We start from the raw sequence: 21997 nt of genomic DNA, 5'->3' as shown, positions 1-21997 counted from the left end.
AAACATACCAATAACTTCGACTTCAATAAAATCTGTAGGACTTGTGCCAAAATGTCCTGCAATTAAAGAGAAAAGAGAAAATGCATTTTTCTTTGTAATATGAACCACAGCCCCAGTCCCACAGTCCATTCTTCTATGGAAAAATAATAGTCACTGAAGTAGAATATGCCCGGAGGAAAAAGAGGGATGGTGCCTCTTAGAGGGTCCCCAAAACCTACTCCTAAAAGTCAACCCCTTTCTGCTCTTGATCACCCAGTATTAAAGCTGACAATTCTACTACAAATATTAGAAATCGTGCATAACTGATTTCTTTGACTAAATCTTCTTAGATGCCTGACAGTGCATCTTGGACACCAATCACCGCACAAGAACGAGCAGAGGGAGTGTCCCGGGCCTGGGCGTGGTGAACAACACCGTCTGTCCACCAACAGGATGGGGATGGTGCCCGCCACCCTGCTGCTGACCCACCTCTGGTGACCTCTAAGCCTGTCGTGTGGCCGCTGGGCCGCTTCCTCCCCCAGAGAGCAGGTGGTCAACCGTTTCTCAGCTCTCCTTTAGCTCCACAGCTTCCCGATCCCATGGAATCGGACAGTCACCAGGCCGCTCACATGCGCAGCCCCATCTCTCCTGGACGGACAGAAAGGGCCGCCCCCGCCGCGTAAGGGAAGCCCATTCTGGTCAAGGAGAGCTGGAGAGGCCTCTAGTGTGGTGACTGGCCCAGAGTCCAGAGCAGAATGAGGACGCTGCCGGCCAGGCCCAGGGCACGGAGGCAGAGGCTGCCTTCCTGAGCCAAACTGACTCCTACTGTGGAGGGCAGGGGAGGGGGGCAGCCCCCCGCGGGGAGCCGGCTCTGCACTAAAAACTGGCTGAGGGGCTGGCGGGGAGACCGAGCACACAGCAAGGCGAGGGACCACTCAGCTCTGAAAAGTGGGTCCCCGAGGGCAGAGCCCCACACCACTGTCTGGGGGCAACCTAAGCCTCCACCCTGACTGAAGCCTCCTCCTTCTGGTGAGGAGTGAGGAATAAAGAACGCTCCTACGGGGCCTCCCTGGTGGCGCAGTGGTTGAGAGTCCGCCTGCCGATGCAGGGGATATGGGTTCGTGCCCCGGTCTGGGAGGATCCCATATGCCGCGGAGCGGCTGGGCCCGTGAGCCATGGCCGCTGGGCCTGCGCGTCCGGAGCCTGTGCTCCGCAACGGGAGAGGCCACAACAGTGAGAGGCCCACATACCGCAAAAAGAAAAAAAAAAAAAAAAAAAAAGAACGCTCCTACGTGCAGAGAAGCAGAGTAGTTTTGTTCTTAGAAACTGAGAATGTATTCTGGACTAACTTGAAGCAGGACTCAAAAATAAATGACTTTCCTAATTCACATTCTATGAGGCCAGTACTAGCCCGACACCAAAACCAGACAAAATCGTCAAAAGAAAAGGGCAGACCAATTTCCTATGAATAAAGGTGGAAAAATCCTCAACAAAATTCCAGCAAACATATAAATTCCAGCAGCATATAAAAAGCATTATATACCATGACCAAGTGGTATTTATCCCAAGAATGCAAGCGTGATTCAACATTAAAAAAAAACTACCAAGATAATGCACCATATTAATAGACAAAAAGCACATAGTTATCTCAATGGAGTAGAAAAAGCATTTAAACAGAATCCAACACTCTTTCATAATAAAAACACTAAAACCAAAACAAAAAACTAGGAATAGAAGGGAATTTCCTCAGTCTAGTAAACAGCATCTAAGAAAAACTTAGTGACTGTAAGGCTTTCCCCAAGATCAGGAACAAGACAAGGATTCCCGTTCTTACCACTTCTATTCAACAATGTATTGCGAATTCTATCCAGAGCAATCAGGCAAGAAAAATAAATAAAAGGCATTCAAATAGGAAAAGTAAGTAGTAAAACTATCTGCATCTGCAGATGACATGGTCACATATTAAAAAAGCCCTAAAGAATCCACACAAAAACTATTAGAATAAATGAGTTCAGCAAGGTTGCAGGATACAAGTTCAATACGTAATTGTATTTCTACACACCAGCAATGAACAAACAATTCCATTAACAATAGCATCAAACTTAATAAAATACTTAGGAATAAATTTAACCAAAGTGTAAAGGCTTGCATAATGAAAACTATCAATATGAGACACAGTTTAAAAAGAATAAAAGACAATCTGAATAAATGGAAAGACATCCATGTTCACAGAAGACTTAATATTGTTAGGATGGCAATTCTCCTTCCAAAGCAATCTACAGATTTAATACAATCCCCATCACAATTCCAACTGCCTTTTTTGCAGAAACGAACAAGCTGATTCTCAAACTTATATGGACCCAGAATAGCCAACACAATCTTGAAAAAGAACGAAGTTGGATGTCTCAATTCCAAAACTTACTACAAAACAGCAGTAACCAAGACAATGTGGTACTGGCATAAGAATAGACATTTAGATCAGTGGAAAAGAACTGAGAATGCAGAAAGAAACCCATACATCTATGGCCAATTGATTTTGACAGGTTGCTAGTACGAACCAATAGGGAAAAAACATGTACAAAAATATCCAATCACTATGTTGTACACCTGAAGCTAATGTATTAATTTATACTTCAATAAAAAGTCAGGGCTTCCCTGGTGGTGCAGTGGTTGAGAATCCGTTTGCCAATGCAGGGGACACAGGTTCAATCCCTGGTCCGGGAAGATCCCACATGCCACGGAGCAACTAAGTCTGTGTGCCACAACTACTGAGCCTGCGCTCTAGAGCCCGTGAGCCACAACTACTGAGCCTGTGTGCCACAACTACTGAAGCCTATGCGCCTAGAGCCCATGCTCCGCAACAAGAGAAGCCACCACGAGAAGCCCGCGCACCACAACAAAGAGTAGCCCCCACTAGCCGCAACTAGAGAAAAGCCCGCGCGCAGCAACAAAGACCCAACGCAGCCAAAAATGAATAAATAAATTTATATATAAAGTCAACTATACTTCAATAAAAAGAATAAAACAGGGAAAGAATAATCTCTGACCTTGGATTAGGTAATGGCTCCTTAGATATGACGCCAAAAGCACACTCAACAGAAGAACAATGAAGTGGAGACTTCATCAAAATTAAAGCGAGGTAAGTGATAAGGAAAATGAAAACCCAGAGAACGAGAGAAAATATTTGTAAGTCACGTATCTGAAAAGAGTCCACTATGCAGAATATATGAAGAATTCTTACAACTCAACAAAAAAGACAAATAACCCAATTAAAAACGGGCATAAACATCATTAGTTGTTAGGGAAATGCAAATAATCACAATGCGGCACTACTTCATATCCACTAGGATGCATATAATTTTTTAAAAAATGGGTAACAACAAATGTTGGCAAGGATGTGGAGAAAGTGGACCCTCATACGCTACTGGTGAGAATACAAGCTGGTGTAGCCACTGCGGAACAGTCTGGCAGTTCCTTCAAGAGATAAATATAAGTTATCGTGACTCAGCAATTCCGCATCTAGATTTATACCCAAGAGAACTGAGAATATGTTCATACAAAGACTTGAAAGGTGGAAACGACCCAAATGTCCATCAACTGATGAATGGATAGACACATAAGGTGGTCCATCCATACACTGGAACATATTTCAACCATAAAAAGAAGATGAAATACAGATATGTGCTCCCACATGGATAAGCCCTGAAAACATTATGCCGAGTGAAAGGAGGCAGACACAAAAAGCCACATGTCATATGATTCCATTTATATGACATGTCCAGAGCAGGCAAATCCAGAGAGAAAGGCGGGGGGGAGGGAGGGAGGGAGAGAGAAGAGTAGATTAGTGGTCATGGGGGCTGGGGAGAGGACAGGTAAAGGGTAGCTATTGCTAGTGGGTACTGGGCTTCTTCTGAAGGTGATGGAAATGTTCTGGAATTGGATAGTGGCGGTGGTTATACAACCCTGTGAAAAACCACTGAACTGTATACTTTATTATTATTATTTTTTTTCCTTTTGCGGTATGCGGGCCTCTCACTGTTGTGGCCTCCCCCGTCGCGGAGCACAGGCTCCGGACGCGCAGGCTCCGGACACGCAGGCTCAGCGGCCATGGCTCACGGGCCCAGCCGCTCCGCGGCATATGGGATCCTCCCAGACCGGGGCACGAACCCGTATCCCCTGCATCGGCAGGCGGACTCTCAACCACTTGCGCCACCAGGGAGGCCCTGAACTGTATACTTTAAAATGGTGAATTTTATGTTATGTGAAATAGCTCAATAAAAATGATTAATAGGAAGAATAACATTAAGTGAAAATTTAAGTTTAGTAAGTAAAAGCTTAGCTGGAAAGAGGGTTAAGAACAAGCTAAATGAATGAGAGGAAAGCATATCATGTGTACGTGTGTGTGTAGGTATATGTTACATTGAGTTTAAAAATTAGTATTTAAAAAAATCATGCATTGAGCCCTGGAATAAGAGCATATTCATATTCATAAGACAGATACCCATTTCAAATCACAGAAGACCCTCATCCCCTCCTCCCACACCTTCCCACAGCAAAGAGGCTGGCGGTAGGAATACCATTTTGATCTGGGTGCTGTCTGTCAGCTGCTGCACGGCATACGCGTCTTCCGTGTTGTACTGGAGCAGGATGGCCATCTGGAACGTCGACGCCTTCGGGTCCCCACATGAAAGAAAGAGAGGCAAAACCTAAACGCGTGGACAACTCCCAGAGTACAGAGCCTCAGCGTGAAGAACCTACTTATGAAACCAATTCTCCAAACAGATGCGAAAAACCAAAGCAGATCTAAAAGGGAATACAAAGTGTCATAATTCCACCACGATGCCACATTTTCCTGAAAGACGTCATTCTCCACCTTTTCAAACATTCAAGTGATTTTGACCTTTCTTCCAAATGCTTTGTCTATATAAATACAGCTGACCTTTGAATGCCTCGGAGCGCGGCTGGGTTAGGGGTGCCGGACCTGAGCAGCCGAGCGCCCAAGTGTAACTTAAGATCGGCCCTGTGTATATGTGCTTCCTCCCCACCCGAGGTTTCATTTCCAGATTCAACCAACCGGGGATCCGGGCCGTGTAGTATTTACTACGGAAAAAACCGGCCTAAAAGTCGACTCGTGTGGTTCAGGGTTAAGTGTACACACCGTCTATGCAGCCACACTCATTTTATGTAGATAAACACAGAGATGCTCAGCCAGTGTAGACAGAAGCACTGAGCATCCATCTTTAAATTTGCTTTTCCACAAATACTAAAGAAAACTGTGTCTGGTACACCGCTGACAGAGGAACCTGCATGCTGAGCTGTATTACACTTGGGTGTTTTGGGGTTTTTTTTATCCTAAGTACTTCACTATGTAAAGTTTAAACGGTTTAAAGCAAACCACAACTGCTCTGAGGTATTTTTAGCAAAACGTGAGCCAGGCAGCACGCACCGGTTTTAATTCCTCAAGCTGTGCAGGGAATGACGCCCACTGAGGGAGGGTGCTCCTTTCCTGGGGGAGCCCTGGGCACCGTGCCACACTCCCCATGGGAACCCCTTCTCCCTTCCCCTCTTCCATAACCCGCGGCAACAACTAAAGGACCATGAGCACCACCACTTGTCCAGGCAAAACCCTGGTCAACGGGAGGAGGAACAGCAGCGACAGTGTGGGCTGGGTGAGTGCCTCTGACAGACTTCAAGATGCCGCCAGAAAAATGACCTGGGGGGCACGGGGGTGGGGGGAAGGGCAAGACTGACAGCCCTGAGGCCTCCCCCGAGGTGAGCAGGGGCCTCTCATCTCCGAAGGCAGTGACCAAAACCAAAACAAGTCTCTAATAGATGTTCCACAGCTTGGTGGTAGCCCCACAGGTGTCCACATCTGTCATAACTCCAACTGTACACTTAGATGGGTGTCTTTTTACGTAAATTATCTCAGTAAAGTTTACAGAATGTCCACTGATCAAAAAAGGGGCACTGAGATTTTAGGTACTGAAGTATGAACTCACAGATTCTTCTATGCATACTTGGGAATAAAGAAAAATTTCCAATCGTACAATTGACCCTTGACACAGGTTTGAACTGTGTGGGTCCACTTATACGTGGATTTTGTTTTTCAGTAGTAAACAGGACAGTGCTACAGATCCGAGGTTGCTTGAATCCAAATGAAAGGGAACCGTGGATACAGGGTACCGTGGACGCAGGGTGCCAACTCTAAGTTATGTGCAGATTTTCAACTGCATGGAGGACAGGTGCCCCTAACCCCCGCACTGCTCAAGGGTCAGTTGTAGAGAAATGCACATTCAAGTGGATAAAGACCTCCGGACCTGGTGTAACAGAATATCAAACACTTAATTTTATCAGGGTAGAACTATTAAAAGTTTCAACTAACGAGCAGGTTGAGTCTGCAGAATGCAGTCAGAAGTTTCTTAACACCTAACAATAGATTTATAATTGTTTTTATAAGCACACTAGTGAAACCCTCTTCAAGATGGATTCTTTAAGGGAAAAGACCTTAACTGCAATTTCGTCTCTGCTGCGTATCAGCCAGGAGCCAGAGGAAGTCACTTAAATTTGCCTGATCCTCAGTTTCCCAGATACAAAATGGAAACCTAAGTTACAGTTATTATCACACAGCACTCAGCACCGCAGTGAGCGCCGAGGGCTGTTGTTAATGTGAAACCGTCCTGTCAAAGGGAAAGAGCTATTATCGTAATTAAATGCATGGAACTCCAGCTTTTTAAGCTACTATCTGACCACTTAGTGTGTGTCAGGCAGGAGCTGTACCCAACACTTATTAAATACAGGATTTCATTTATTTTTCACACCACACACAGAGTCGAAGCAAAACCACCCGCCCGCCCTTTCGTGGGGGAGAAAGGTGAGGCTCAGCGTCATTAAGTAACTTCTCTCTGAGCCACAGAGAGCAAGAACTCAGCTCCGCTGACTCTTAAAATCCAAGCTGTTTAACCACGATATTATTTTGCCAGAAGCTTGACTCCAGATTTTGTTGCGTGAATCACTAAATTTCTGTAACTTGTCTTCATTTATACTTAAAAAAAAATCCAAAATAAAAAGGTGATCTTACCTGCAAAGTGTATCTGTTTTTGAAGCAGTTTGTTACTAATTCTCCTTTTGACAGCTGATATAACCATGTCAATTTTCTGCCACTGTGACGGCTGGCATAAAACGCTGTGAATCGCTGGTAACTCCGTTCCAGCTGGATACAGAGGGGGAAGAGCATTTGTGGAATAGATATCTCACCATATTCTACAGTCAACATCTCTAAATAAAAAACACTGGTCCAGGGCTTCCCTGGTGGTGCAGTGGTTGAGAGTCCGCCTGCAGGGGACACGGGTTTGTGCCCCGGTCCGGGAAGATCCCACATGCCGTGGAGTGGCTGGGCCCGTGAGCCATGGCTGCTGAGCCTGCGCGTCCGGAGCCTGTGCTCCGCAACAGGAGAGGCCACAACACTGAGAGGCCCGTGTAACAAACAAACAAACAAAAAACCACAACACTGGTCCAAGTTTACAGGACAAAATGCTTACAGAACAGTAAAATACAAATATCAAGTGTTGACTCTCTTGCAAAAGCAAGTTGATTTAAGCACTTGAAGGTACAATCAAAAAGTTTTTAGCTCCAGACAAGTAGGTATCACCACCATGTTCATCGCAGAACTGTTAGGTTCTACTTTTGAGAGTAAATGATCAGGTAAATGAACACGCTGCTGAGCTGGAATAGAGGTGGCGCACCTCTGGGCCTCCTGCCCTGCCCGGGGCTCGCGGCTGCCTTAGCACCGCCCGGTTTAGCGCCACATGGCCAGCTAGCAGAAAGGCCTTCTGCAGACAGCACGCGATAATGGCGGAGGCTGCCCCTTTTCACCTCTGCTCAACACGAAGGGAACGAACAGACGATAGAGTCATCCTTACCTCCGACGGCAAGGCAAACGTGCAAGACTGCTGAAAGGGCCACGATCCAGAACTCAGAACTTGAATACTGAAATCCACTGGGGGAATGGGGAAAAATTCAGGAATACATTTAATTAGCCTCAGAAACTGAAAAGTGCCACCATCTCAGATAAACATGGATTGCTTTTTATTAAAAGAAAGCATACTGAATGAAAAATCCTGCTTTAACATAAAACTAAGGATTGAACACATTTAATTTCAATTAAATTCAGTAAAGGGAAGAAGACCCAGAAATTCCCTCCTCCAAAGAGTGAGTTTTCCATTTCTCTTCTAACGCAGAATTACAACATCGTGTGCCTGTTTGGCTGCACCTGCTTTAGTTTTCTGCCATGAATAACCTCAGTCCCCCTGAGGCGCACTTGAGGCCACCAGGCATGGATGGCGTGAGAGCCCCAAACTCAAGACAACGAGAACCCCAAAGTAAACCGACTTCACTGTTCTGTGTAGCACAGACTACTCTGTGTATAGCACACGGACTATATGTATCTAACACACACATAATCTACACATTGTTTGTAACAGTCATGTATCATCGCAGATGGCTGACAAGTCCGCTGACACAGCTGTCAAGTTTAACAATGAAATAGTGCTTTCAATTTGGGAAAAATACAAACCTCGTTTTTCATTTAAAAAGATAAAATCACTGCATGATGATGTCAGCATCACCTGCCACCTCCTGCTGCAGGCAGACCTCACAGCAGGAGCCCAGCTGGCCTCCATGAACGAGGCCGGGCACCCGCCTGTCCCGTCCCCCAACGGCAATCGGAAGCCGTGTTTGACTCTGTTATCTATACAGCCAATTCAGTTTCTTATAATTAAAAAAACTGCTGGAATGGAATTAAACTAAGGTTAAAAAACATTCATTGAAACTCAAACTGTGCGTGGCGCCCCGAGATGGCAAACGCCTGGGGTGGGGCAGCCACGTCAGCCAGTAGAAGAGGCCAGGGCTCAGGACCTGGACGCAAGCTAAGCCACCCACCTGGCTCGGCCCTCCGGGAAAGGCCAACACGCTTCCAAGGCTGTCACCTCCTGTCACCACACAAGTCGTGAGGTGGGCAGTGCCTGTGGGAAGGACTTCCTGTTTGCCTGTCCCTGAATTTCTGATAAAGCATCCACCATCTCTCTCACTAGCTACAAAGAGCGCCACCTCCTCCGAGAACCCTGCCTGTAAAGGAAGCTCGGAAACCCGGGGATACTCACGGTCCAGAGGCTCTGAATTCGTCAGGTGCTTTTTGAACTGCTCATTCAAATCTTTGCTTACACCAATGTCTTGAAACATCCGCTGAAGTTTAGAGGTATACTCGAAACCACAAGCTTGCTGAAATGAACCCAGATAACTGCCTTATTAATTTCTATAGAAATATAAATGTATACAGGGAATCCGATGGGGATCACAGTACATGACAGATGCTTAACCGTATTACTAAAGCTAGTAACATTTAACTGTATCTCAGGGTATAAACATGCACTGATTAAAATTCACACACTATCAAAAATTATACAGTTATAAATGGAACGGTCACGACTTTATACACACAGTAACTATCACGCAGGCCCAAAGAGCAAGGATTTTTGACGCCGTGGGGGACACCAAGATGACACAGTTTGCTATGTCTCTCACCCACTACCACAGACTGAACGGTGCCCCTACCCTAGTCCTGTGCTGATAGCATTTGGAAGTCGGGCCACAGAGAGATAATTAAGTTTAGAAAAGGTCATGAGGGCGGGCCTCCTCCACGTTGGGATTAGTGTGGTCGTGAGAAGAGACAGAGAGGTTGCCCCCGACCCCGCTCCCTGTCGTGTGAGGACGTGGCCGGGCGGCCCCAGGCAAGCTGGGAAGAGAGCCCTCACCAGAAACTGAACTGGCTGGGAGCTTGATCTTGGACTTCCTGGCAGCCTGCAGAGCTCTGAGAATAAATTTCTCTTGTTCAAGCCACTCAGTCTATGGTATTTTGGTACGGCAGCCTGAGCTGAACAAGATACCAGTGGAACTATAACTTCGGGTCAAAGTGAAATATGCTGCAAAACAGGTAGCAGCATTTGATGGGCTAGCAAGCACTGACACAAATGCAGGCTAAGTGCAGAGGTGGCTGAATAAAGGAAGAAATACTCAACAGCAAACTAACACTGACGCTTTCTGTCCTCCTGCAGACGTGGGGTTACTAATTGTTAACCAAGCCCAGAAAAAAACAAAACACCCCGCCCGCTCAAGGCCAACAGCACAAGAGTACGGGCCACGCCACGTGGAGCAATGCTTGGTGGCGGGGGCAGCGCTGAGGCCACAGGTGCAGGAGCGGGCGCTGGGCGGTGAGCAGGGCTCGGCTGGAACAGAAGGGCCCCCGGGTGTGTGTGTGCCGGGCAGGCAGGGTGGTCGGGAGAGCACGTGAGGCCTAACGAGGGGAGACCTGGGCTCATCACAACTGTGGTGGGTTCTCGGTAGCGGAGCAGCAGAGCTCATGCTGCACGGACTCCGTGTCATCACGGATTCATGGCTTGGCCCAACTGACAACCTGGAGAGACTAAGCACGTCAATGACCTACAAGCGGAATCGTCCAGGAAAAGGTTACACTTACCTTTAACTTGGAGATCATGCTTGCTTCGGCATCATCACTCGCACTGTTCTGATGCACGAGCCTCTTGGCCAGCATCTTCGCGTAGAACTTCTGAAACACGTCTTTGTCCTCTATGTACTTGAAGACCACCATCTAGAAAGCCAGCACGAGAGCACACTTAATGCACTTACAATCTGTCACCAAACACAGGCCAGAAACCAACACGTGTGCTTTGTCTTGTCCGGCCCTGTAGGCCAACATTTATAATGACAAAAAATACTGTCCTGCTTCCTTGGTGGCACAGTGGTTAGGAATCCGCCTGCCAATGCAGGGGCCACGGGTTCGAGCCCTGGTCCGGGAAGATCCCACATGCCGCGGAGCAACTAAGCCCGTGTGCCACACCTACTGAGCCTGCGCTCTAGGGGCCGCGCACCTAGAGCCCGTGCTCTGCAACAAGAGAAGCCACCGCAATGAGAAGCCCGCGCACCACAACGAAGAGTAGCCCCCATCACTGCAACAAGAGAAAGCCCACACGCAGCAACGAAGACCCAAGGCAGCCAAAAATAAGTTAATAAATTTTTTTAAAAAGTTAAAAAAAAATACTGTCCTGCAATCTTTAAAGTAAATATTTTCATCAACCCCTAAATCACATTAAGTTGGTTTACACTTAGCACTAGTGAGGAAAGTACAAATGCTAAAACTAATGACTCAACACAGGGAGTAAAATCATAGATTCAAATAAAATAAATGATTCTACTACTTTCCACATTACAGATGACTCATATAAATAACGTTAAAGCCACTTGTCAGAGAAAAGGGTACAACATAGCGACATAACTATCCAGCACCTTACCACTTGGTTGAGCGTGTCTTCTAGTTCTGCTTCTTCTGGGTTCTTGGAACTGAAAATTGTTAAAAGGCATAGTGTTTTAAAATGAATCAGCAAACATGTACTAAACAAGCACCACTTAGCCAAACTACCATATCAGACTGTGGTTCTGAACATTCAAATGCTCAGTTCTTTTCAGATTAACACGTGGAACAGGGAAAGTTAGCTTTCCTTACCTGCGGCAATTTGGCAATCTTATACTTTGTCTCTATTTCATAATCTATTCTCCCATATGATCATTTAGAATATCCACAATGAAACTGAACAGAAGATACTTGTTTCCCAAAACATTCTGAACCAAGTTTTCCTTTAAGATAATCCATTTAAATGTAAGTAAATGAGCTTCACTTTTCTAACTGCATTCTACAATATGCTTTAAGTTAACTTTGAAAAAAAAAAGCCTTTTAATGGCCTAATAATTAAAGACAATGAAAGGGGTTTTTAAACCACTTCTCAAGTGTTGCCTTCCGTTTGTCATTATGTCTACAAAATAGATACTTGTCCTTTAACAACTGATCCATTCACTCTATTCTATGAGCAAATATTCATTGAAAGGTTACTTCAGGGTAAATAAAAATTTAAAGCTTTTATCCCAAGAGTCCTTTATAAACAAGACCCCTATAAATTCATATAAAATGATCCAACCACCAGACAGGCTCCTATTTAAGAACAGTTGGCTCTGAAGGTCCATTTTTCTCTCTCTTTTTCTCACTGAGAGGTCAGGGCTGTGTCTCTCCTGAAAGAGGTTAATTTAGTGCCCACTGGAGTCTAGTCACTGACACGCGCTCATTAAAGCAGCACTTTTGGAACTATCCGCCACTCTGTCTGCTTCAGCAGCCTTAACTAAAGAATAATCCATCAAGAGACTTGATGAGACAATTTCTAAAAAGACAATGGCTGGGGCCTCCCTGGTGGCGCAGTGGTTGGGAGTCCGCCTGCCGATGCAGGGGATACGGGTTCGTGCCCCGGTCCGGGAGGATCCCATATGCCGCGGAGCGGCTGGGCCCGTGAGCCATGGCCGCGGGGCCTGCGCATCCGGAGCCTGTGCTCCGCAGCGGGAGAGGCCACAACAGTGAGAGGCCCGCATACCGCAAAAAGAAAAAAAAAAAAAAAAAAAAAAGACAATGGCTAAAAAAGAAGCTATGTATTCTGCCAAACAAACTGGAGCTCTATGAGAGTACCTACATATTTAAAATATTGAAAACTTTCATTTTATAGAGCCTAAAAAATGAAATCAGGTCAGAAGAGGCATCCCAATTTAAAGTCCATTTTCACTCCTGAAATGTATACATTAGTGGATCTGACTAGAATTGCTAAATTATACAGTAGACAAGCACTGTGATAAGTAGGGGGGAAAAAATCAAATACTCAATTTGCACTGGGCCTTGGGCAAGTCACTTTCCGGCAAAGTTAAAAGAGATAGCTACTGACCCTATCAAATGTTTTCTCATGTCAATCAAGAAGACCACATAGTTGTTCATACAGTTAGTTCTCAGTTAATAAAGTCAACTACATTAGATTTGCTACTGTTGAACCATCCTTGCATTCATTCCTAGAAAGCTATTCTATGTTCTGGACAGTTATTCTTTAGTTCGCTGATAAATTTAGTTTGCTAACATTTTACTTAAGATTCCCACAACTCTCTTCTAAGTGAGACTTGTTTGTAGTCTTTTTCTTGGTAGTGTAGGTGTTCTCAGTCTTTTTTGTAATGGGATTATATGAGCCTTTGAGAGCTGCTTAAAATACAATTTATTAATATTAAACCAATATAATTGGGGGCACAGAAAACTACTGCAAAATCTGTTGGTGTGATATTTGGAATAGGAAAATAAGCCTTGAGCATTTCTAAACTGAAAAAAGCTACTCCTCAGTGAAAGAGATGCTGATGAAAAGCAAAACAAACACACAAAAAATTAAGTGAGAACTTCACAAAACACAACACAGAGAAGAAAACCGTATTAGATTATGTTGCCTCTAGTGCTTAATACACAAACATTGATTAGGAAAAACACCAGTTGAGAAGTAAGATGGTTAAAATATAAAGACTATGAAACAGCAATAAAACAAACTCATTAAATGAAAATACATGTTAAAAGTACACAGACTGATGAAAACACTATAGTATGTGGAGAGTCTTCCGTTTTAAAAAGCAGCCAGTGGGAGCTACTGCAGATTTTCAACTGGAAAAAAATTAATCAGGGCCAGTAGAAAAGAGCAAGTAGGGAGTGAAGAGAAACGGTGACTTCCTGCTGTAACCTCCACCCTCGTCACCACCAGCTGGACCTGCCCAGTGGAGTCTGTTTAGCTAAGGGGTCACGCACACACCGCCTGCCATTATAGACGTTAGTGATGTAAGAAAAACATGAACTGGGCACACTGCACGTAACATGAAGTGCCTTTTAGGAAGACAAAGAAGGTGTATTAGGTTTACAGTATTTTCTCAAAAGGTACAAAAATTACAATTTAACATACGTAAAATGTAATACAAATTTTAACTCCTCATCTAGAAGCTGAGATTTTAAACAGGAAAAAAGTCACTAGTACCTCTTCTTCAACAAGGAGTCACAGTATCGAGCCAGCAACTCGGGGGATTTACTGGATGACTGAGCCATTTTGGTAACCGCGTTGTTGTTTATGAAGCGACCGCAAGCCTGCAGATCACAGAAAACACAATGAGAGGCCAGTGTGCCAGCCACTGTCCCCAGGAGAGCCATGGGCCAGTACACCCACCTTGTCCAGTGCGGCCACGAACCCAGCATCGTTGTTGAACGCTGACATCACTAGGGCGTTGTATTTTTTATGAACATCCAACACTGTCTGTACATACATTTTGGGGTCCTTGGGTAGAGGGAAAAACAAGACACACAAGTTGCTTTCTGGGGACTAAATTGCACACTAACATGCTACTAGAAAACATTCCAAAAGGTTTGGATACTTCTCCAAAGATGTTCACAAGTAAAATCAAGAAATAGTTTTCATTCCATCATCAAAACACATAGGACATGACGTTTATAGATATAATAAAATATATTCTCTGCACTCGAAATTAAATACTGACTTCAAGCTATATGAAAAATAGTGATTTTTCAAATTATTTGAAAACTCAAAGGGATGACAGAAAACAAACTTTCAAAGTGATAGCTTTACTTTGCCAATTTTTGTTGTTAACAATTCAACTTCTAGACTCTGTTTTGGCTGGGGAAGCCAGTCTATCAGTTATTTAGAACTTAGCTGGGCAGGCAATGCAAAGATAACATAGCTTTTAGGTCCTAGGAAGTGTGGATGAGGGGCCGGGGTAGGTCAGACGTGGCAGCAAGGATGAGACTAGTACATCCGGGAAAATCACAAGACCCACGTGGACAAACAGAGAGAACTGAGATGGGAAAGGCCAGGGCCTGGGAGACGGGACAGGCAGAGCACCGTGGGATCGGCAGGGTAGCCCAGTGGGAGTCTCTGGACAAAGGAACAACAGGATGGAAATGAAATGTGAAAGTCAGCTACAGGAGAGGCTTCTGGAGCGATACAGAAGGAACACAGGAAGGGGGACACCAAAGGAGACAGTCCTGGGTAATAAGAAAGCAGAGGCCGACGCTGAGAGCCTGCTGCGCACCGGACGGCGCAGAGCCCGCTGCAGGCTGTCACTGCCCCGCCGCGAGGCCAGTGCTGTTCACATCCCCTTCTCACCGACGAAGAAACAAAGTCACAGGCAACCATCCGGCCAAGGGCCTAAGCGGCGGCAGTCAGGCCTGGACACGGGCAGCCTGACTCCTGAGAGCCTCTGAGAAGGAAAGGGCCCAGGTGAGAGGTCGGGAAGACAGGCTGAGCCCGCGTGGTGCGCGGTGAGGGCACGGCGGCCAGCACATCACAAGTGCAAGGCCTGGTGCGGGGGGCCTGAATGGTTTGCCAGCGTTTCCAAATTCCTGACAGGTGTTTCTCCTCGGGACTCAGGAATGAGAAACCAGAACTCCCCCAATTCTAGTTACTCTGCATTTCTGCGACACTTGACTTATTTTAAAATAATAATGAGTAACCACTAAGAGTAAATCATTTTTCTGCGATAGATAGGGTTATACTAAGAGTTTCAGAGGTTTTCTGTTAAAGATGTAATAAACATGCCAGGATTATTATTATTACGAAGTGATAACAAGATTATCATTTCAATGACATGTAAAGTGACCTTTACTTGATAGACATTCGATAAAACATTAAAAGGGAATTTAACACAAAATAATTGCCAAATAAAAATCACTTAAGGGGCTTCCCTGGTGGCGCAGTGGTTGAGAGTCCACCTGCCGATGCAGGGGACACGGGTTTGTGCCCCGGTCCGGGAGGATCCCACATGCTGCAGAGCGGCTAGGCCTGTGAGCCATGGCCGCTGAGCCTGCATGTCCGGAGCCTGTGCTCCGCAACAGGAGAGGCCACAACAGTGAGAGGCCCGCTTACCGCGAAAAAAAAAAAAATCACTTAAAATATTGAAAGCCAATGCCACATATATTTAATGTTTAAAAATTATCTATCTTAAAACTCAGAAGACACACAGCATTAACTGCTCCACCAGATAACCCGGCTCTCAGTTTCATGACAACTCTTCCGGGTGTAGAAGAATTTCTTGCATTCTGTATTAATGGTCTTATTCACAAGACTGCACCCAAAAGCATCTCTCAGTTGGCACACAGCGTACTTCATATAAGCTCATTTCTTTTTTCTAACAATGAAAATACTGTCCGCTTGACTTAATTTTGGTTTTGCCATTAAAACTGATATTGCTTCTGCCAATTCAGATTGCTTTCTGATTTCATGTTAAATTATTTCACATCATTCAAATTATTTTTCCCTCTGCATTTGTTCTTTGAAAGTATTTACAAAGAACTTTAATCTCTAGCAAGTATCTACACACTGGAAAATGCCAGCAAACATTATCGTGTAGTATTTGAATAAAGGAACATTAAAGGTTAACACCATTACAAAGAATCGCATATCAAAACTGCCAAGTTAAGGACTTTATTTGCTTCCAAAACTTGCTATTTCTTGGAACACCACTCACAGGACTGATATAAAGTATATTACGTATTTAAACAGGTTAGTTTTTATTTTATCTGCAAGAATGACTCACCCTTAGCAGCAGAGAGGGACACATACACGTTTAGACCTGGGCATCACCTACATGGAAGACGGACCCACTGGACGGCGCTGCTCCTCCACCTCATCCTGGCTCCCAGAGACGACCTGAAACTTGGACTCCCCACATCAGCACCCCTCCCCTTGCCCTGGACCATCATCAATGGATTCCTTTGAATCAGGAAAGTCTCCACGGTGACCATTATGTCTGCAGGAGAACTACAACGCTTTTCCCTGTTTTCTTGATTTCTTGACCAATTTTTCTCGGATTTAGGATTTGGAAAAACATAAATGTCCCCCAAAACGCCCAGCAGAATTGCCCATGGAAAGACAGCTCTTCCCTAAGGGAACAGAAGTCTTCAGACTCCAATTCCAGATTCTTTCTGCTATACGAGAAGACCCAGCCAGGAGCCTGGCTGGTGAGAAGTGAGGGTGTGAACGGAACCCACTGAGGGAAGAGTGTGCTAAGGTACTGAGCCCTGGAGACTTGAATTTAGCATCTGAGGTGCAGAGAGAAGCCACCTTGGAACCCGGCAAGGGCAGATGGAGACGGGAACACACAGGAATAACACAGAGGAGAGAATTTAAGGAAGGAGCAGTCAGCAGTGCCAAACATGGAGAGAAGACGTTCAAAAGGTGAGTGATTTAGCAACCAGGAGGTAAATGACGGCCTCTTCAGAGGGCACCAGATCGCAGGGTTAGACAAGCAACAGAGGTAAGGAGAGAAAAGATCAGCTGGATGAAATGCATGTTTTTTCAAGAATATGAAGATGTGAATTTCTGACGTTAAAAAAAAAAAAAAAAAAGGAAAGCTCAACTCGGTGCTCTGTGACGACCTAGATGGGTGGGATGGGGGGTGGGGATGAGGGAGGTCCAAGCGGGAGGCAATATAGGTATACATAGAGCTGATTCACTTCATTGTACAGCAGAAACTAACACAACATTGTAAAGCAATTATACTCCAAAAAAAAAAAAAAAAACCGTAGTCAGTAATTGGCGTGATTACTCAACAGTACATGAGAGCCCTCTGCATATAAGAAACAGGACACCTCTCAGGCTGGTCCCGGAGGGATCTCATCCAACTCCTACGCGATCGGTGTCTTTATTGCCAATGGCTGTCACACTCCTCTCCAGACCAGACCAGACGTCCCCACTCGGTTCACACAACCTGCCACGGACGCCTGGAAGGATCCCCGAACGCTGTGTGCTGGAGCCGGCCCCATCTCCTCCCTGGCCCTGCTGCTCTCTGGACCTCTCTCTTTCCATTTCTTTTGTTTCAACGTGTCATTGTAGAAAAGAGTCAAACATATTCAAAATTACAAACAGGAAAACCCACCCCACGTACCCATCGTCCAGCTTCAACAGTTATCCAACACAAATCCCGTCCATTACAGGGCCTAATGACGTAATTTCTGGTGTCCCCCCCATCGCCAGCCCGTGTCACTTCCATCTGAACCACTCTAACAAACCTAACCGGTAAACTAGCAACTCTTCTTCCTTTTAATCCATTTTCTACATGGTAGCAATTTTGTAAAAAAAAAAAAATCTGATCTTGTCAGTGTCCGGTTTTATTATAACCCTTCTCCTGGTTTCGTCTTGCTCTCAGGATTAAGGTGTATCATCGACCTGGCCTTCGAGGTCTCCCGTGGTCTGGCCGGCCCGGGCCCACCCTCGCAGGTTTACCTTGTGCCCCGTCCCTTCTTCCTGTCGTAGCAGACTTCTCGGTGGCCAGGACAGGTCTCTGCTCTGTCTAGGACCCCTACCTGGCCCAGGCAGCTCCAACTCTTCTCCTGGTCTCCAATATTTTCAGGGAACCTTCCTGAGCTTCCAGGACAGGACAGGCTTCCCTGTTACACGAGCTCACCCTCCCTGTGAGCTGTCTCCAAGGGCGGCCTCCCTCGCCGGGCACGAGCTCAAGGGGCTCCCCAGACTGCGCCTGCCTTGCCTCCTGTACTTCGCCAACTCATTCTGAAATGGCTGAATCAGGAACAACCATAATCATAACTGAATTACTACCTTTTATCCCACGTTTCCACTAACAGGATAATTCTAAAAGCCCGTCTCACAGAGAGAAAACACACTTCAGGAGCCTGACATAACTTCCATCTCACCCTTAGTTACAGCAGGGAGGCGCGTGAGGCACACGCCCCGAGGAGTGACGTCAGTACCTCACGGGGAGCTGCTGCACGTCGCACAGGATTTCTCGGGGTCACTTGTGATCCTAAGGAATACTGCGATTCTGCCTCAAGAGGATACGGGGGCCACAGGCCTGGGGCCTCCACCTCACACACGTGCATCGCGCTCTCGGCCTATGTGGCCTCCAGGGGCCCGGGTGGCACTCAGCCTCCTGTCCTCGCGGGGGGCAGGCGGAGGCAGCACAGCCCACCCGGGGCCTTGTTCCATGAGGCCGACGTCCCCACCTCGGGGCTGCTTCTCTTCAAGAAGCAAAGGGAAAGAAATGTCTCAACCGACGAGGACACACCACGCCAGCTCTCGGGGTCAGTGGAACTCTTCTCCCCCGTAAGCATTAGCACTTCCCCTCTGGAGTCGCATCATCTCCAAGCAAAACACAGAGGAGCAAAAGGTTCAGAAAAAGAACAGTCCCAAACCACCGACTACACTCTGCCGATGACGTGCGGGAGCTCCAACCCCAGCCCGGCTCCCCGTCACTCAGCACTTCCTGAGGTGCCCCCTCCACTGCCAGCCTATGTGCACTCAGGGTTTAAAAGTAATTTTGATATTAACTAATGAGCAAAACCCCCCAAGACCCCAACCAAAAAAAACAAACAGCCCCCTCCCCAAACTGGGAGAGAAATGGGAGGCCTCAAATACCATTCAGTATTCTAAGTCTCACATTTTCTTAATGGGCCTAAAAAAAGTAATTAATTTTTGGCTGTGTTGGGTCTTCGTTGCTGCACATGGGCTTTCTCTAGTTGTGGCGAGCGGGGGCTACTCTTTATTGCAGTGCGCGCGAGCTTCTCACTGCGGTGCCTTCTCTTGTTGCAGAGCACGGGCTCTAGGCATGCAGGCTTCAGTAGTTGTGGCTCGCAGGCTCTAGAGCGCAGGCTCAGTAGTTATGGTGCATGGGATCAGTTGCTCTGCGGCATGCAGGATCTTCCCGGCCCAGGGCTCGAACCCGCATCCCCTGCATTGGCAGGTGGATTCCTGCGCCACCAAGGAAGTCCTTTAATGGGCTTTTCTTACTCCATCACCTCAACTCTTTTGTTTAGATAAGCAGAAATCACTCGTTTTTCTGACTGAGAATAGTTTGAAGTTTAAAATATCAAGACAAACAAACTAAGCAACTGAACCAGTGCTCTCCATTCCCACCACCTTAACCTCTGTCCACCTGCTACTTTCTGCTTCAGTCAGTTTCACTTATCTTATGAGCCTCAGAGCGTAATGAACACATCTTTAATCTGATCATGACCTTCGGCCTCTGATAAATGTTTACAAATCCCTGACCTGAGTTATGTGACCATGTGGGCTCCCGTTTCTGACCCTGGCCCCTCGTGCCCGCTCACCCCCTACCCTGCCCTGAACCCCAGGGTGTGCCTGCAGTCAGCCCTTTGGTGTTGGTTACCCTGTAAATGCTGAGGCTCAACTGACTAGATTTAGGTGCTGGGTGATCAAAGGCGAAAATATTAAACCTTGAAAGTGGAACTAAGTTAGACTTGCCAAGAAAAACTGTGTCTTCTCTAAGTGAAAGAATGATGTTTCAGAAAGTAATAAATGCATTAGTTCAGAAACAGGAGCAGCGTATACAGAAGGGAAGCCGGTGGGTGGGCGGCCAGATAAGTTCACGGGTTGCATCTGACTGGTCTTGAACCGGGCAGGGGCCACTTCAGGACGTACAGATACGCAACAAAGACGAAGCCAAAATTCAGTTTCACATGGGGTATAAAGTCAGATTTGGGCAGGAAGAGGCTTCCACGATGGGTCTGCTTGTGAAAGGACTGGAGTGCTCCCCACAGTGGAAGGAGAGAAGGGTGTTTCCCGGATACACAAAGGATACAGTGAGTCTTTTCAGAGCCCGGCTATCGTAGACTAAAAATGGATATTTGTGTACTTTTTCCTTCAGAGAAAATGGTTATCCTCTTCATCTCATGGCAAGACAGAAGACGAATTCACAAATTTAGCTGCGTGCTTTCTGAACCAATCTGCACCGTCACCAAGTATCAGCTCTTTATGTAATTGAAATTGTAACCTTCTCCCTCCTCTTTCTCCTCTCCCACATCGACTGCACCAAAACTGGTACATTTCTTTTGTTTTGCTTTTTTTTTAAAGTTTTATTATGGAAAAATTTCAACATATTCAAAATAAGAAATAGTAAAATCAGCTGCCATAATCCATCACCCAGCTTTAAGGGATAGCCTATAGCTTAATAGTCTAGAATTTTCTTTTCCTACCCTCTCCACACTCTTTAAAGACACGATGGATATGTTTTCCATCTCCCTTGACCACACAAAGCCGGGTCACACTCCAAATGTAAGGTCCCCGAGCTAAAGTTCAGCTCTGCGTGGGTAATTTTCTTCTATTACCACCCACAGAAAGGTTGAGTCAGGACTAAGTTATTTAAGCATTTTACTCCAGAAGAGAAAGGCAATCTTGGTTGTATAAATGAAACCCAAATCTGCCAGAAGCACCCAGCACTGTGTTACTCTGTTCGTTCTGGTGTAAGTTCACACACAAGTGAGTCCTCAATCCCAACCATGGAACTTTCTCGTAATTCTTTTTCGTAAGGGGTCCCAGACTCACCCCTTTGTCTTATACTGGAAAATATGCTCGTCAGAGCGCCCCGAGTTTACTTCTGCTTTTAAAACTCTCCGTTTTAACTGCTCCCTCTTACAGCACTATCGCCCTGGCAGCCCTGGGCCGCTCCTGAAACGCCTCTCTGCCCTCCAAAGCTGCAAGTAAACATTCACAACTTTGTGCCCCAGTCTGGCTCTGCAGCCCAACCTCCCACTGTCACACCAACAGCCCTGCTGGACATCGAAGCATCTACAAGCCCATTCTTGTTGGATTATATTTCAGTTCCAGTTAGACTGAGGTCACTAAATCAAGATACGGTTTCAAAGAGGACTTTGTGCTTATCTGTTGCCACTTCTGCCCTGAAGACAGAGTAATGAAACATTCTCTATACCTGATTTATGAAGCTTTCTTTGTAGGGAAGAACAATAGCACCCAGACTGCCGTAGAATCGCGTGTTCATTAAAAATTCAACATGGAACCAACTGTATCGGTCAAGCATTTACTAGCAAGTACTTACAAGTCTGTATTGACTCTTTTCCTGAACTTTATTTGCTATAAAATTGTGGCGTTAGGGGAACTTATAAAGCCATCCAATGACTTGATATAGTATTTACTTTGTATTTACATGAATGACTTTCCACATAGCTGGTGTTCTCTTTAGGATGGGCCATAAGGAAAGGTACTGTCAGTTCTGAATGCCGATAAAATCATTCCTCTGAGCTACGGGCTCGTTCCCCAAGTTCACTATG

The 21997-nt window shown here is 45.8% G+C and overlaps 1 protein-coding gene across 4 annotated transcripts in view; it reads right to left on the bottom strand.

The window, feature by feature from the left end:
* Positions 1-21997, bottom strand: part of CUL1 (cullin 1) — a 119726-nt gene that overhangs the window by 2743 nt on the left and 94986 nt on the right. For all 4 annotated transcript variants that reach the window (XM_060108245.1, XM_060108247.1, XM_060108246.1 and 1 more), the window contains 9 exons: positions 14109-14216; positions 13923-14029; positions 11343-11391; positions 10511-10642; positions 9138-9255; positions 7899-7975; positions 7058-7189; positions 4557-4649; positions 9-56 (listed from right to left, as the gene is read on the bottom strand). In XM_060108245.1, coding sequence (XP_059964228.1) covers positions 9-56; positions 4557-4649; positions 7058-7189; positions 7899-7975; positions 9138-9255; positions 10511-10642; positions 11343-11391; positions 13923-14029; positions 14109-14216 — 864 coding nt within the window. The remainder of the gene's footprint in view (positions 1-8; positions 57-4556; positions 4650-7057; positions 7190-7898; positions 7976-9137; positions 9256-10510; positions 10643-11342; positions 11392-13922; positions 14030-14108; positions 14217-21997) is intronic.

This window comes from Mesoplodon densirostris, chromosome 9 (assembly GCF_025265405.1).
Source record: "Mesoplodon densirostris isolate mMesDen1 chromosome 9, mMesDen1 primary haplotype, whole genome shotgun sequence".
Taxonomy (NCBI): Eukaryota; Metazoa; Chordata; class Mammalia; order Artiodactyla; family Ziphiidae; genus Mesoplodon; species Mesoplodon densirostris.
The sequence above is the reverse complement of the archived record's forward strand: the minus strand, read 5'-3'. Positions and strand labels throughout refer to the sequence as shown.